Raw genomic sequence first — 16,887 nt, 5'->3', positions numbered from 1 at the left:
GAATAGTTTCAGTGTTTGCTGCCATTCTACACGTTAAGAGAATAAGTTAGCCCTGGGTTCATTATGCAACAGAGATAAACATTTCCTGTTTATTCTTTGGAATCTATTTACATTGGAATTCACACCATAGAAGAATGGACAAGCTGTCCTTATTGTAATTGAGGCAGCCCTGTGTCTACTTCTATTAAATGTTGTAACAGAGCATGAAAAAAGTGCCATGGGCATCCAAACATGAAAGAAACTTCTCGCCCTAACCAGTTTGGCTCGGTGGCTAGAGCGTTGGCCTGTGGACTCAAGGGTCCCAGGTTTGATTCCAGTCAAGGGCATGTACCTTGGTTGTGGGCACATACCCAGTGGGGAGTGTGCAGGAGGCAGCTGATCTATGTTTCTAACTCTATCCTTCTCCCTTCCTCTCTGTAAAAAATCAATAAAATATATTTAAAAACGAAACAAAAAAAAACTTAAAAAAAAAAAGAAAGAAACTTTCTCACTCTTATGACCAATGAAAGCATTATGAGAGCTGGTATTTGTGCTGGTACTTTGTCTCATTGGGGAAGAAGCTGAGATGTTCCAGGCAAAGATTGCTCATCAGCTAAGGTTAAGGTATGTGGGGGTAGAAGTAGATGCCTGTGGAGAGAGGCTTTATCATATCGTACATGGTAGGGAGGGGCAAAAACTGACACTGGAGAGTCATGTTTTAGGTGATACTGTTGAGGATCGTGGATGCCATGGTAAAGAAGTGGGGGTTTTATTCAGAAGTCAGTGGAGAACTAAAGTTTGTGAGTAAAGTGATGACATGAGCAAGACTGGTGAAACAAACTGGCCACACAGGAGTTAGAAAGAACAGTGATGTAACTTTTGTGATAGACCGGCCAGGCATGAGGTGTTGCCAGCTTGACTGGGCCAGTATACAGGGAAAGGAGGCGGCCAAAGTCTACAGCTGCTAGACATGAACCTAGGTACCTGTAGTTCCACGGCCTGTTTAGTTCTTGGTTTCCCTCCTCTGTATTCAGCCAAGAGGGAAGTGTTTTCAGAAGAGAGAATGGACAGAGGGATCAGTGCTACACGGAGGTCACTTAGGACAGTAAGTGAAGAAAGACTAGTGGGTTGGTCCCTTAGTTCCTCTTATTTTTAACTCTTGAAACAGTGATTTTATTAATAAAACTTAGGAAGAAATAATGCAAGTAGTGGAGGCAGTGAATTTAGAAGTGAAGGAAGAGTTAGAATAGGGACTTGAAAGGCATCCCAGGAACTAAATGTGTTAACCAGTGGTTTATTTTGTGTGTGTTTTATTTGTTTGTTTGTTTTTAATATGTTTTTATTGATGTCAGAAAGGAAGGGAGAGAAACATCAATGATGAGAGAGAATCATTTATTGGCTGCCTCCTGCTTGCCCAATATTGGGGATCAAGCCCACAACCCGGGCATGTGCCCTAACTGGGAATCGATCCGTGACCTCCTGGTTCATAAGTAGATGCTCAACCACTGAGCCACGCCAGCTGGGCAACCAGTGGTATATTTGGTTAATTTGGACTGTATTGTGGAAGATAAGGGGCCGATAAGAGTTGATTGAATTGGTTGATGGTGGAATGCACAAAATGGTTATCATATTCTGGATAATTGTAGGTTTTGGAATTTCAGCTTGTGATATTTTATGTAGTTTAGGGTAAAAAGAAATACACTTTTAAAGTGCTAACTGATGAATAATATTCAAATTAGGAGCAATAATTGTCCAAATATTTATTTATGATTGATAAATTTTTCATATGTAAGTTCATTCATGGGAGTGCTGTTATGGGCAGATATTGGAGACACAGCATTGAATAAAGTAGACAACATTCCAGTCTCAATGGAACTTGAATTTAAGGGTTGTTAAAAGTAGTTTCTGGCTTCTAAGAATTTATGGAAAAAGTAAATTTTAACTTAGAATGTCATAAAAATTAGATGAGTTAAATATGTATGTATAGTTAGGAAGTTCAGTGACTAGACATCGTCCAAAGTACAATGGGATTTTTAGGTTGAAAAGGCAGCTACCATTTTTTTCCACTTCTTTATCAGTGGCAAAAATTTAATTCCTGAAATGTATCAATTTTTCCTAATAGCATTAGCTAAATATTTCATTATATATACCACTTTTTTTTTTTTTAACATTTGCTGCTTTGGCACTGGAAGAAAATTATAATTGAAGTGTAATTCTTTCAGGGTTAGGCTAATTCACATTTTTATGCTGAAATTTTTACATCAAATTGTAGGTGTCAGCCCTTCCTTTTCTCTAATGAATGTCATTTCTCCAACGCCTGTTTCTTTAGGTGGGAAGAGTGCAGTACTTACAGCTCTCATAGTCGGCCTTGGTGGAAAAGCAATCGCTACTAATAGAGGATCTTCCTTGAAAGGTTTTGTGAAAGATGGACAGAAGTAAGTGTTGCTTTCTACTTGTATTTTTCAGTTTTTTCCTACTAGCAGCTGCTTTAGCTTCCCCGTTCAGTAGACGTTGTAGGAAATGAAGTGGCTTCCCAGAACTGGAGCACAGGAATCGCAGCTCTCCATTCCTTCTCTGCCCCTGTTCCCAGCATGGCCCGCTGGTGCCTGTTCTCCGTCTCCAGACAGAAAGCTTGTGCAAATTATTGCCAAGTGCCTGTTTCTATGTCCTTTCTGGAAGAATGAGCAGTGATAAATCTATGTACTTGTGTTTAAAGCAATATTTATAAACATTGAACTGTGACTCTTGTTCCAAACCCAGCTTTGGCAAATCCACGTTGATATGACACAGGTGAAGGCAGAGTCTGTGAGCAGCCAAGGTGAACCTGCACAAAATTTCTGCCTCCAGCTCTTTAAGAATTCCAAGAGTATTCTGCTCTCTGCCTCTGATTTTTATATCCTTTACTCAGGTGATGAACCAATGAGTTTGATTTGAGGGCCACAATCATGAATCTATTTATGGTCCATCTTGACCCTTGGTGAATGGTCTTATAACTACTCACTTTGACTTCAAGTTCATAGTTTTTTGTTGCAGCTTGCCTTCACATAACTTTATTGTAATTGCCTAGTTTGTGTCACCATAGACTCATGGCCTTTTGCCTGTTAGGAGCTCTCTTCAGGATGATGTCATTTTTTTAATACTGCCTCGGGTGGCTCAGTAGGGACCTTGTTTCTCCTGACAACTAGATGTCCCAGACTGTCATAGCTCCCGGAGTGGGGCTGCTTCCAGTACTCATCCTCTCATACGCCCGATGCCCAAAACATCAGGAACTTGGATAACTAATAGTGATGCCTTTTTCTCAGATAATAGACTTTTCTCTATTCAGTGTCGTATCCATTGAACTTCCCCCATTTTATTACTAAAAAAATAGAACAGGGAGGGATGTGAATCAGGATTGCAGTTTCTGATGTAGCTCTCAGAAACCTTAGGAATCTGAACCCTGAGCCAGGGTTCCAAGCTGACTCGGGAGACACAGGGGAAAGATACACAGTAAACCATTTCCCATGCTGCGTGGCCTTGGAAAAGAACTGTTTGGTAAGAATTCTCCAGCATATTTTCTTGTCTGTACTTCTCTTATTTGGGCCTTAGCCCAGCAAGCTCTTCTTCCCCATAGTCCCCAAACAAAATTACATCTGAAATTAAAAAAAATTAGTTATTTTAACCCTTTTTAGTTAATAGTCGGACTCAGTTTTAATTCGTTATATAACTATACATTTCTTAATTGTCCAAATAGTCACCTCATCTGCCTAGCCAGATAATGCGTTGATCTTTCAAATGGAAGCTTCAGGAAGAAATTATTTTTTTGGTATCACTAAATGATTTATGACTCAATTAAATTATTTTTTTTTTCCCATTTGGGAGGTACCTGAACCAAAGCAGAAACTTTTTCTGAGACTTGCCCTTGGAAAACCATTAAAAGGAAGAAAGAAAGAAAAGGGCTAGCTTACACAATCACCAGCTTTTGAGGACACAGCTGTCTGTAGATAGGAACATCAATATATTTTAATTAAACAGAGTTAATAACAGTTAAAAGCTTTAATGTGAGCTCAGTCTCCTTTTTACTGGCCTTGTCTGAAAAAGTAGCTATAAACAGCTTTTCCAGACCCATTACTATTCCTGTCATCCCTTTCCTCATTTAAAACATTTGGTATCTGTAAAATTCCCCTTAATTTATAGTGTCTGATTCTGTCATCACATTTTTACAGAATCAGCTCATTGAGCTTTCCAGTTCTATTTGTAGTCTGTTCTGTGTCTAAAATCTATGTGGCTATCCCACTGTGTCTGAGGAATGGCCTTGTCTGGCACAGGTGTGAGATGGCCTTAGGACTCTCCTTCCTCCATGTCAAACATTACACCCTTCATTTGTGACACCCAGACTGAGAGATGTCTTAGAAATGCTTGCCCCGCATGGTTAGGAGAAACCAGAGAACTGTGCCTTCAGATCCTTTACCTGGGGTTCAGCCCATCCATCCACCAGCCCTTTTTCAGTTATACAGGGACAGTGACTCCACTATCCTCTGATACCTCTCCGCCCTTGGAAACTTCTCACAGTGAGCTCAGCTCTCATGCCCCTGCCTGGTCAGGTTCCTCTTGAGAACATGACAGTTCACCATTTCCTCCCTCAGCCTTCCTGATCCAGCCCTGGTGGTGGTGGGATCTTCGTACCTGTCTTATTTTGCCATCAGCTGTGGCATTGGGAGTGGGGGATGGAAGGACTAAAACTCAAGGTTACAGAACTTCCTGTGGAAGACCTGGCTACCTAGAGAAGGGACAGATGCATTGTATTTTTACACGGGTTTTTCCTTGGTCCTCGATCCCATCTGTGTGTGCTGCCCGTTACCTTTGTGAGGTTTCATGCGGAGTTGAGAAAGAAGCCACATGCTTACCGTGGCACTGCTTGTTTGTGTTGTCATAGCTCATTGATAGTTGTCTGTCTTCACATGTGCGTCTCCCGTATTTACAGACACTTTGGCCCTTGACCCAAATTCAGCGTCAGCCACGTCAGTGTGGTTGGGAGGAAGCAGTTAGGACCCAGCTCAGTTGTCTTTCTCCCCTTTCACAGGTGTTTTGAGATACTCTGAGGCTTTTTTCTTAACTCTTCATTTTTTTAAATAACTTGGCTTTCTTATATTTATTAAATTCATATAGCAATAGGATGTCAGTGCCTCCGAAGTTCTCACAATACTAAGGTAGCTTTGAAATGTAAGCTGTAAGCTAGGAATGAAAATAATAAAGTAGATGTTTGCTAATCAAAGATGTTTTGATAATTCAGACAGCATATGCAATCACTTTATTTTAAAATGTTTTTATGAGGCCCAGTGGATAGAGTGTCTGCCCGTGGACTCATGGGTCTCGGGTTCGATTACGGTCAAGGGCATGTACCTTGATTGTGGGCTCAATCTCTGGTGGAGGGCGTACAGGAGGCAGCTGATTGGTGTTTCTCTCTCATCTATGTTTCTGATTCTATCCTCCCTCTCTGTAAAAAAATTAATCAATAAATGTTTTCATGAGATACATCACTTAATATGAGGTAAACGTATTAGTTAATGAAACATTTTTTGCACCGCGTTGTAGTTTAGCTGTCCTTCCCGATCATACTTTATTGATTTTCAGCCTTGAGTCTTCATTAGAGCCAACTCAGTTAGCTTATAACACTCCTGGTAATTACAACTTGGCAGGAGCATAGCTGTCTTCATTAGGTACCCTATCTAATAAAGAGGGAATATCCTAATTGACCCTTACGCCATTGCAAAGATGGAGGCACCCATAGCCAATAAGGAGGGAATATGCTAATTGCTGTCCTGCCCTCAAAGATGGCGGCGCCCACAGCCACAAGATTGTGGTGCCCAGTCCCCTCAGCCCCCCAACTGCCCAGGGCTGCCTGAGGCTCAGGTAACCTGGGCCAGCGGAGGCTTGCGCTGCTGGCAGTGACAGCAGCAGAGGTGTGATGGGGCGTCGCCTTCCCCTGATCGCTGGGTCCCCTCCTGCTCCTGAGGGCTCCCGGACTGTGAGAGGGGGCAGGCCGGGCTGAGGGACTGCCCCCTCCAGTGCATGAATTTTCATGCACTGGGCCTCTAGTTTCTGAATAAAAGAAAACACATACACCAACCCATTCAGAAGTGCTTTTGAAAAGGAGATTTGTTGTAATGATGCGGGATATATATCTTGGAAGCTTCCAAGAGGAAGTAGAATTGGGTCTCATAAGTGACCAGAAATGAGAGACCTCAGAGCCAAGTGTCTTCTGGCTCTGGTTTTCTCTGTGCCTTTGCCTCTAGGCAGGTAGTCTCTCTCTCCCGTTCTTCAGGCTCTTGCTGCTCTTTTCCTCTATGCCACCTCCCGCATCTTCCTCACCTAATTGCCTGTATACATCCCTTTCTCCTGAAGACAAGTAGTGTGTGGGGAAATGAGTGTCTCTCATTGTTTCTGAAGCATGTGTGCTGTTACTATTTAACAAATTGTTTCTGTATTAGATAGAATAGTCAATTCTTTTTTATAAAGCTTCCCTTATACTCAATTTTAATTTTTTTATTAGGTGTGATATCTGGAATAGAGTAACTTTTCAAATGAATTAGCCAAATCACTTGGAAGTTTTGAAAATTTAGTAACCTAGTACTGTAATTGCACTGTACCTTCATGTACTTAACCTTATTGCTTTAGCTCAGCAGACATCTCGATAACTTTAAGGAACAGAGGAGATGATGCCTATAGAGCAAATGTGTATGGAAACTCCATAGTGGTGCAGCAACACATCAGCATGGATGGAAGTCGATCTTATAAACTAAAAAGTGAAACAGGTTTGTTATGAAGTTCTTTTCATTTCATATGAAATATTAGTAAATATCTAGTTTAAAAGAGTTAAGTGATTATGCTGGTATTTATTGAAACCTCTTGTAAGATGTTCCCTTGGTTGCATGTATGTATACATATGTGTATATATGCATACTAATATTATACATAGTTGTACCACCAGACATTCTACAACAAAACCACAATTGGCAGAATTTGGGTTTGTTTCAAATACGCTATGCCATTTTGTTCTCATCTGAAAACCTTTCACCCCCATAGTTTCCATCACATGGGAAAGAGTTGGTTAGCAAAAGGTGGGAAAGGACTTAAAAAGGAAGTGAGTGTTAAGAGTTATGGGAGCCAGAGATGAGAAGGAACAGAAAATGTTGAGCTGCGGGAAGAAGAGAAGCACAATCACTGCATCTGTGCTCTCCCTCTGTGGGTACTTGAGTCCTGATTAGCGTGAATAACTGCTCAGTTTTTTTCTGTATTATTGCCCTAGAAACAGTCTGGTTATTTTGTCTTTCCTGAAACTAGGCACCGTGGTTTCTACTAGGAAAGAAGAGCTGATTGCAATTCTTGATCATTTTAACATACAGGTAATTGCTAAGTTGGTATTTTACAGATGGTAAAATGAAGGAGTTTAAAACTTTTCTCATTTATACTGGCCCTACATATTCTGTCGTTTAGGATCAGGATTATTTTCTAACATACCAGTTGCTTTGTTACTAGCACCAGAGGTATCAAGTATAAGATGCTGAATCTTTTTGAAACAAGTAATATTTTTAAAGTTTTTTCAACTATAATTTGAACTCTTAATATACTTTATTATTACCTTAACTGTACTTTAACTTGTTAGCCAAAGGTGGTTGAATCCAAGCAATGGCTTATTTAAAATGACTCCCTGCTCCAAAAGATAGAAATGACTCCAGCATTTCCATTTCTTTTATAATGTCTTCATGAAGAAATAACAACAAATGGGAACTCTGAAAAACTGCTGTGAGAAAAAGAAACAATACTTATCATAATTCTGATTTAAAAGAAACTGAGTTGGACCTTTTTGTATTTAGAGAAACTAAGCTGCCCAAGGCTACATAGGAGGGTAGAAACAGAGCCCAAAGCAGATCTCAAGTCAGCTGAATCCCATGCTCGGGCTTTCCCGACTCTTGTCCAGTAGTTAAGAGTAGCTAGGAGTGATATTCTATAAAACAGATGAAAGAAATGAAAACTTCCTAGTAAAAACACTTCAGAGAATTCTTGTAGTTGTGCCCTCATGTAATAGCAGAATATTTAATTTTGACTGTAGTATATATTTTAGTATCATGAAATATTGAAACATTTTCTCTCTGTTATAACATTTTTCTTTGTATATTTGCCCTAATGCTCTAACCATTGGCTAATACTGAGCCGGCTTGATGACACCATAGGTCATTTGTATTGTATATATTCAGTTTGTTTATCTTAAGGCATTAAATTGACGTATTCAAAAATAACCTTTTGTTTGCTTGTTTGCTTTTTTCAGGTGGATAATCCCGTTTCTGTTTTAACACAAGAGATGAGCAAGCAGTTTTTACAGTCTAAAAATGAGGGAGACAAGTACAAAGTAAGGAACACCAAGTAAACGTGAACTTAATAAAAGAACACATTCATAGGTTAAGCATATATTCTGAACATAATTCTTGTTTCCACAGTAAATATTGAGAAGGTTTTTTAATAAGCCACCTATTTAAAGTAATTATTATAGGGACTAATTTAGGAAATTGTTAAGTAAGATGCTAAATTAACACTACCAGAAATGTTAATCTTTTGGTAAATTCTTGGTCCACTTTTTGGCTTTTAATTCTGAGGGAGAATGGGTTATTATTTTCTAAAATTAATCTTTAAGGAGATACAAAGGAATGATTAGCCACACATTATAATAACTATTTTTAAAGTTTTTATTAAATTCATTGGGGTGACATTGATTAGTAGGACCATATAGGTTTCAAATGTGTATTTCTATGGCACATGATCTGTATATTTCATTGTGTGCCCACCACCCACCCAAAGATAAGTCATCTGCTAGCACCATATGTTTGCCTCCCCTTTACCCTTTACTACCTGCCCATCCACTTCCTCTGGTGAGCATCATATTGTTGTCTATGTCTATGAATTTGTTTTATATCCCAAACATAAGAAATCATATTTCTTAGCTTTGTCTGAATATTAATTTTTATGCCTTAAATTGTTTAAATCTCAAAAAGCTTACAAAATTGTGACTACTAAAATTTACAGTGTAACTTTTGAGTGGGTTTAAGTATTTCCTTTTCTAAAAATTTACAATGTACTAAGATCAAACATTCAGATGTTTTCTGTTTCCATTTTTGCTTAAAGAATGGGAATCAATGAAAATAAGCTTTCAAAATGGTATTACTATCATAGCAAAGTGTTTTCTTTCATAGAGTTTTAAGAACTTTTGCAAATGAACATGTAGATATGAACATAGTAGGTTAAGTAAATTTTGGGTCTGAAATAAGACATGTTCTTTTGTGTCTCTGTGTATTTGCTTGCATATGTTTTTCTTGTCTTGTTTACATAATTGGTATAAAAGTTTTGGAGACCCAATTTTTTTTTTTAGCGTTCCATGGAAATTTGCAAATTCTTAATTGTGTTTTCCTTGTTGTTGACAGTTTTTCATGAAAGCAACCCAACTCGAACAAATGAAGGAAGATTATTCATATATAATGGAAACGAAAGAAAGAACAAAGGAACAGATCAGTCAAGGAGAAGAGGTTTGTGAACATTTAATGTTATTTTTGAGATCAGTCAAATTTCTATAGGTATAAATGTTATAAAATTATATACATTTATATGTTTATATATCTGTCTATATGAAAGTAATATTTTCAAAGAACCCTATGAAAGTGTGGTTTTTATATTTCGGGTATTTACTAGACTTTTTGTTTTGTAATAATGGGTATGTACACATATTATTTCCTCTATTACACTATAATTAGACAGGGCAGTATCTTACATATGTAGTCTTCTTAATATATGACTGATTGGTTCTACAATAAGATACCACTAATTCCCATTATACGTAGTTTAAAATCTTATAACACTTTTTTTGATGGGAAACTAGACACAGATCTCAAGCTGATATTAAACATAATATGCATTTATAGTTATACTAGTGGCCTGGTGCACGAAATTTGTGCACATTAAAAGGGAATTAATTAGAGGAAATATTTTAATATTGGTATTTGCCCTTTCTCTATAATAGGAGTGTCAGAGATGAAAGAATATTAGTAAAATGTATATGAAAATCTTCCTCCTGTCAGAGTCTGGGGCACACCACGGGAACCAGAGTCAAGTCCCCGCCCACCCACATGCACCTCAAAATCACATGAGACCCAGACCCGGCCAGCCCCACCCCCACTGGGCTAGATGCAGACCCAGCCGACCCCATCCCCGTCAAGCCCCACCAGGTGGGGGGCGCAGCCTGAGGTCGCCCGGGCCAGGGAGTGTGCCTTGAGGTCCCCTGGCTCAGGCCAGGGAGCGCAGTCTGAGGTACCCGGCTAAGCCCCGCCAGGCCGGGGGTGCACCTTGAGGTCTCCCATCAAGCCCTGTGGGCGGGGGTGTGGCCTGAGGTCCCCTGTCAAGCCCCACATGGCGGTCAGTGTGGCCTCAGGTCCCCCCACCAGGTGCTGGGGTGGGGAGTGCGGTCTCAGGTCCTCCGGCCTGGCACTAGGGTGGGGGCTGCACCCTGAGGTCCCCTGTCAAGCCCCACTGGGTGCGGGGCACGGCATGAGTTCCCACGGCCCGGCGCCGGGGCATGGGGCGTGGCCTCAGGTCCCCTGTCAAGCCCCACCAGGTGGGGGGGCGCAGCCTCAGGTCCCCTGCCCCGGCCCAGTGCCACACAGCATCAGGTCCCTGTTGATTGTTTATTTAGGCTCATTACGGGAACTCAGCCTCCACTGTGGGCACAGCCATCTCGTGTCACAGGATCCCCTCCTCTGCTGTGGGTGCAGCCATCTTGTGTTACAACGAGATGGTCAATTTGCATATTCCCTCTTTTAGATAGGATATGGTAGATGACTCTTTCATTTCCCTCGTACAGTGTTAACTTCCATCAGGCACTGATGTGTTGGAGGCAGCTGTCACATCAGTACTCCCAGATTTGCAGCTGTGCAAATTTGCTTGCATTAGAAATCACTCAAGCCAGTGGGACTTAAGTTTGTTTTTACATCTGTTATCTTTTGTTCTTATACTTTCTTCTTCAGATTCCTGAAGATTCACCCTTCTGTTTGATAATCAGAGACCTCAGAGTCATAAGGCTTACATTTCAGTTGTTCATCCAGTACATTAAGTTCCGCCAATTTTTGTGTGGTTCTGGGTCTTGCTCTTTTGTCATTCAATCAGTTATATGCAGCTTGTACTAAGAATATAATAATCAGTTATATTCTTTTGTACTAAGGACTGACTCAGGTCATTGTATTAGTTGTTTCCCTGGTATTTTTACTTCAAGTTTTTATATATTAAAATTAAGTCCTCAGACCACCAGTTGGCGACTGCTGATCTAAGCCATGTGTAATGTCTGAGACTGAGAAGTGGAAGAAAGTGGGCCCAGGCCAGCCTGGAGCCCTATGCTCATGGGAGTCACAGAAACTAAGAGAAGAGAGAATATGAGAAGGAAGTGGTCACAAATGTACTGGGTGGACAGACACCACACAGATTAACAAATACTTATCTATATTTAGTGACATGATCTTGGGAGACATCTGTGGCGAGAGAAGAGTTTCAGTAGTGGCGAAATAGACAGATTCACAGGGCTGAAAATGTGAGGAAACGCAAGAGATAGAGATTCTTTTCATGAAACGTGAGTGGAAAGAGGAGACTTTTAGAAGAGGAGGTAGTTCCCAGGAATGGATAGAGGTGGTTTTATTTGTAAGTGGGAAAGGTAAATGAGTAAAGAGTAAAATATGATAAAGGGAAGGATTCAGTGAAGAGGGTGAAGTGGAAATAAACATAAAAAGATGCCATGAAAAATAAATTAATATAGATCTCCTGAGAAGGCAGAAGGGGATGGTTGAATCCAAAATGTAGGCAAGCGATGGGACTGGACTTAAGGATATAGAAGCCACCTCTTTTGTAGCAGGTGGAGGAGATGACTGATTTAGATTTGTAGGTAAGGTGGTGGGGAGTTGGAGGGAATTGTCCCTAATGACTACATTCTCTGAAGTAGGAGGCAGGGAGAGTGAATGAGGGATTAGTGTGGCGGAGAGTATGAGGGTTGAAGAGTAGTGGTGGATTGAAATAACCCCGGAGAATGGGAAAGTGACTTGGCTAGGGAAACACAGTAAAATGAACAGTGAATATGTAAGCATGGATGAAGGGGAGAGGCGTCTATCCAGGGGTACAGAATATAAAGTCTAGGAGCCACTTCAGAAGCTGTTCTAATGTCATACTTAATATTGGTTTGATGATTTTACTTATTAATTATTAAGAGAGGACTTGGATAAGGAAATTATACCTTCGTTGATTTTTGGAAATAAATTTCTTCTGAGTCTTCCAATGTGTTTAGAATGAGTGCGGAGTGTACTTTGCCCAAAACACATATTAGTCTGTGCATCAGATACGGAATAGAGAGAAAATGGTAAACTGTTTTGTGTTTTGTCTATACTTGTGCTGTCTTAACCCTTTATTTGGCCATTTTTATAGTACAGAAATTAACAAAATTGCTGTATCTAGTAAAATGTACCAATGAATCAAAACTATTTTTATTTTCATCTTAAAGAAGTCATTTCCTAGCAAATCTTTTTTAGTACTTGTTTAGGCAGTGTATTCAAAAGAAATACATTGTGAAAAGTCTTGTCTTTTCAATGTTAGTAAGAAATACATCTTTTTTTTTTAAAGCGACTTGTTGAACTGAAACGCCAGTGTTTAGAGAAAGAAGAACGTTTTCAAATGATTGCTGGTTTAAGTACAATGAAGACTAACTTAGAAGGCTTGAAACATGAAATGGCTTGGGCAGTGGTAATTTTCACTTAATTATTTATTCACATACACTTGTATTATCAGAGTATATTTTGTTACAGTTAGTGATTTGCTGTGTAATTTCTTTTTAGGTCAATGAAATTGAAAAACAATTGAATGCTATCAGAGATAATATCAAAATTGGAGAAGATCGTGCTGCTAGACTTGAAAGGAAAATGGAAGAACAGCAGGTAATTACTATTTTTATACAGATTTAGAATGTTGAATCATATGAGATTGCTGATACTAGACTATTATGACCTACAAAAGTAGCAGCTCCAACCTATATATTTACCTAATTTGAATTTATTACTCAAGTCAAGCTGACCTAAACTTTTGTTCAAGGAGTATCGTAGCAATACTTTTAAAAAGAGGACACTATTTGGGTGTGAACAGCTAAGATTCAAGAAAACTGTCTTCCACTTGGGCCTAGCGGTAGAGGTTGGCTGAGTGGTACATAAAGGTAGTCATTTTCTGTTGGGATCCTCCACGTGGACCTTTTTAACATACAGCAGATCCACTCTATTCTCGCCTTTCCGTTCGTTTTTTTAGTTAAGATATTTTTATTGATTTCAGAGAGGAAGGGAGAGGGGAGAGAGAGATAGAAACATCAATGATGAGAGAGAATCATTGATCGGCTGCCTCCTGCGTACCCCACACTGGGATTGAGCCCACAACCCAGGCATGTGCTCTGACCTGGAATCGAACCGTGACCTCCTGATTCATAGGTCAGAGCCACGCCATCCGGGCTCCATTTGTTTTTAAACAGCTTTATTGAGATATAGTTCATATACCATACAATTCACCCATGCAAAATTTATAGGTCAGTGGAATTTTAGTATGTTCACAGGGTGTGTAGCCAGCACTGTGGAATTCCACACAGTATTATGCCAGAAGTAGGGTTTCTAGCCTTTTCTTTCTATATAGGACACCCAACCCCACATTCCACACCCCATACTCAGTGTGGTTGACTTACCTCTGAATATTCTACTTAATATTGTTGGCCCCTAGTTTAGAAGTAATAGGATATAATCTTCCCTACCTTGGTTTTTTCTGTGCCTCCAAGTTAAACAGATATGACTTTTTCTTTTAAGGGTTCTGACATTAAGCTATTAAAGGTAATAGATGAGTATGAAAAGTAACAGAAATGCTACAGGTTGTACATTTTCTTGGTGATCTCTGGGCTGAGTTTATTACTCCCTCTTCAGGTAATAAATGGAAGTTCAATCCCACCTACTTCTCTCAACTCACATACTCATTTTGGAGATATGATTCTGAAATTTTCACTCTATTTTTCTCTACCTCCTTTCTTAGCTTCTCATGTGGAAACACTTTTAAGTTTCTCCCCTCATTAGGTATTCACCTCTTTAGAAATGGAATCCAGTCTGAGTGCTAGGTGCTCACCCCTTTTCTTCCAAACGGGAAACAGAAAATCTTGAGGCTGGGTAAAATTTGCTTCTGTAGGTGTTTGCTCCACTTTAACTATTTGGGCACTTTATGTAGTAAGTGGTAAATTCCTGGAGGATAAAGACTATCTAATTTTATATTTATGTCCTTCACCCTCTGTCTTACATAAAAACTTTCCTGTAATATATGCTCAGTTATTGATTATAGACTATTGAATCGAAAGTTTCTGAATAGTGTCTAAAGCAGACTTTAAACTTGTGTAACTTAATTTAGAACTGAAAATATATGAGATGTTCAGCATGTATAACACATAGACCAACTTCAGTTTTTATTTAAAAAGCATACAGATTATACTCTAAATGTTTTAATAATAGAACTTTGTTATCTATCATTCTCTGTAATGCTTCCTAAATATCCTAATATTGACAGTTCCCTAATCTATATTTCCTATTCAAATGTTTATCCTGAGCACTGATTCAAATGTCTGTCTTCACAGCTTTATATAATCTGCTCCAGAAACTTTAAACTTAGCATATCTGGTTGACTAGCTGTGAGAGACAATATGACTCACAAATTCTGAGGCATACACTATCTGGCTCTTTCCAGAAAAAGTTTGCTGATTCCTGATCTAAATTGTTCTCATATTTGCCACTTCTAATGCATTCTATTGTCAGTGCCCCATTCTGGCCTCTAATTATTTTTGCTTCAAAATATTCTGTTAACTTCTTACTGAAATCATTTTTTTAAATTTTCCTCTCTAACCTACCTTCCTTGGCTCCCAAAGTGACTTACTATACAGATTTGATTAGATCTTGTCTGCCAGTTGTCTAGAGGGTTAAGCTGTAAGCTGATCACTGTGGAATTCAAGACCTTTGTACTTCGTCATCCCATCTTCCGCCACTACCTTCTCAGTTTAATCTCCAGAAATATTTCTAGCTCCTAAATGGGTGTTAATCCCTTTCCACATGCTTCACCCTCAGCCTCTAACATCTTTCCCCAGCTTTTCTCCTGGTACATTTTTATTAAATCTTTCCAGCCTCAGCTCAAATGCTACTCCTGCTTTGAAGACATGCCTGTTTTTTCCTGGCAAAGCTATGGGTTTCTTCTGTATGCTTCCACAATTATAAATAGGCATACCTGACTTCAGCATTAATCTATTCAAACTGCATGAGTAATTTGCATGCCTATTTCTCTGCTGAATTGTGTCTATCTTTCTTTAATTGTGTTACTTGAAGACAATTGTTACAGCATCTTTGTATCCCTAGAAGATAACATATTTGTTGGAAATGTGGAATTAAAATTTAATTATATTTTAGTATTTTATATTATAATTATATTTGCTTGCCTGATATCTTGAGTTTATTTAATCAGTGAAATTAAATTTATTATTGGGGTGTGAACTATATATAATTTTTAAAATTTTTATTTATTGAAGAAAAATAAAACATATGCCAACAATGTTATTTTTTTAAAGGTCAGACTTAATGAAGCAGAAAACAAATACAAGGATATTCAAGATAAACTGGAAAAGATTAGTGAAGAGACAAATGCACGAGCACCAGAATGCATGGCATTGAAAGCAGATGTCACTGCTAAGAAAAGAGCCTATCATGAAGCCGAGGTGAGAGAAATTGTCCAATCTGGAATATTAAAAACTGTGTCAAATATGTCAAATATAAATACTCTTCGTTTATTTTTAGAAGTAGAGGTTTTGTAATTGTGTTGAAATCTGTGTTGCTTTAAGACTTTAAAAAATGTTTTCATTTGGTCATTTATGTACTTTTTTATTTTAAAAATATATTTCTGCTTATATTCAGCCACAGATTTGAAGACTTGGCAAAGTGGACTTGAATGGGATATTTATTTGTTTTTATTTTACTGATGTGTGTTTACTTTTTCATTAGATTGTATATAGCCGTTCCCTGGATGAGTATAGAGCATTAAAGAAAGATGATGAGCAGCTTTGCAAAAGAATTGAAGAACTTAAAAAAAGGTAAAATAGCTATTTTGTGATTTTTATGGTTTCTTCATTTTGTAATAAAGTAGTCTAGGTGAAATGGAGTACTATATTTTCTGTATTATTGTTAAACGGTTTTATCACATTGCTTTATGTTTTTTTAATGTTAGGTTTTTCATTTAACATTTTCCACTTTGGATTATTTACTGTTAGTGCCGATCAATCTTTGGAACCTGAGCGGTTGGAAAGGCAAAGAAAAATATCTTGGTTAAAAGACAGAGTAAAGGCCTTACAGGATCAAGAAATTTCTGTCAATCAAGAGATGGAGCAGTTTCAGCAAGCCATAGAAAAGGACAAAGAAGAACATACTAGAATTAGGTAAGTTTCAACATGCTTACAATTATTTTTTTCAATTACTTGAAAATCATATAGTGTGGCTCTTTATACGAAGTAAGAAAACATGGGGGTTTTTGTTCTACATAATTAGGGACCTTTTAAAATCGTTTTTTGAGACTTTTCTTACACTCTTAGAGTTGAATAACTTCTGGGATTTCTAGTCCCCATTGTTGCATTTTTTATTTTATTTTATTTTTTAGGATTTCTGTCTATTTTTTCTCTAGTTGCACAATTATTTTTAAATAAAGACATTTGTCTGCCTTTAGTTTTTAGGGTAGCAGGGTCTGTCACTGGTATACAGGTGTTAGGGGGAAAGGGTGAATATGTCTATGTAATTGTATCACATG

At 38.5% G+C, this 16,887-nt stretch overlaps 1 protein-coding gene across 2 annotated transcripts in view; it reads left to right on the top strand.

Moving 5' to 3' along the window:
- The window catches only part of SMC6 (structural maintenance of chromosomes 6), a 55,927-nt gene that overhangs the window by 8,659 nt on the left and 30,381 nt on the right, over positions 1 to 16,887 (top strand). Inside the window, exons 4-13 of one of the 2 annotated variants that reach the window (XM_028140361.2) lie at positions 2,309 to 2,414; positions 6,637 to 6,773; positions 7,303 to 7,364; positions 8,288 to 8,368; positions 9,435 to 9,536; positions 12,661 to 12,780; positions 12,873 to 12,971; positions 15,662 to 15,808; positions 16,092 to 16,180; positions 16,358 to 16,522. In XM_028140361.2, coding sequence (XP_027996162.1) covers positions 2,309 to 2,414; positions 6,637 to 6,773; positions 7,303 to 7,364; positions 8,288 to 8,368; positions 9,435 to 9,536; positions 12,661 to 12,780; positions 12,873 to 12,971; positions 15,662 to 15,808; positions 16,092 to 16,180; positions 16,358 to 16,522 — 1,108 coding nt within the window. The remainder of the gene's footprint in view (positions 1 to 2,308; positions 2,415 to 6,636; positions 6,774 to 7,302; positions 7,365 to 8,287; positions 8,369 to 9,434; positions 9,537 to 12,660; positions 12,781 to 12,872; positions 12,972 to 15,661; positions 15,809 to 16,091; positions 16,181 to 16,357; positions 16,523 to 16,887) is intronic. The other variant, XM_054727867.1, reaches the window with a different exon arrangement.

Source organism: Eptesicus fuscus, chromosome 16 (assembly GCF_027574615.1).
Source record: "Eptesicus fuscus isolate TK198812 chromosome 16, DD_ASM_mEF_20220401, whole genome shotgun sequence".
Taxonomy (NCBI): Eukaryota; Metazoa; Chordata; class Mammalia; order Chiroptera; family Vespertilionidae; genus Eptesicus; species Eptesicus fuscus.
Note: the sequence above shows the minus strand (reverse complement) of the source record. Positions and strands in the feature narration are given on the sequence as shown.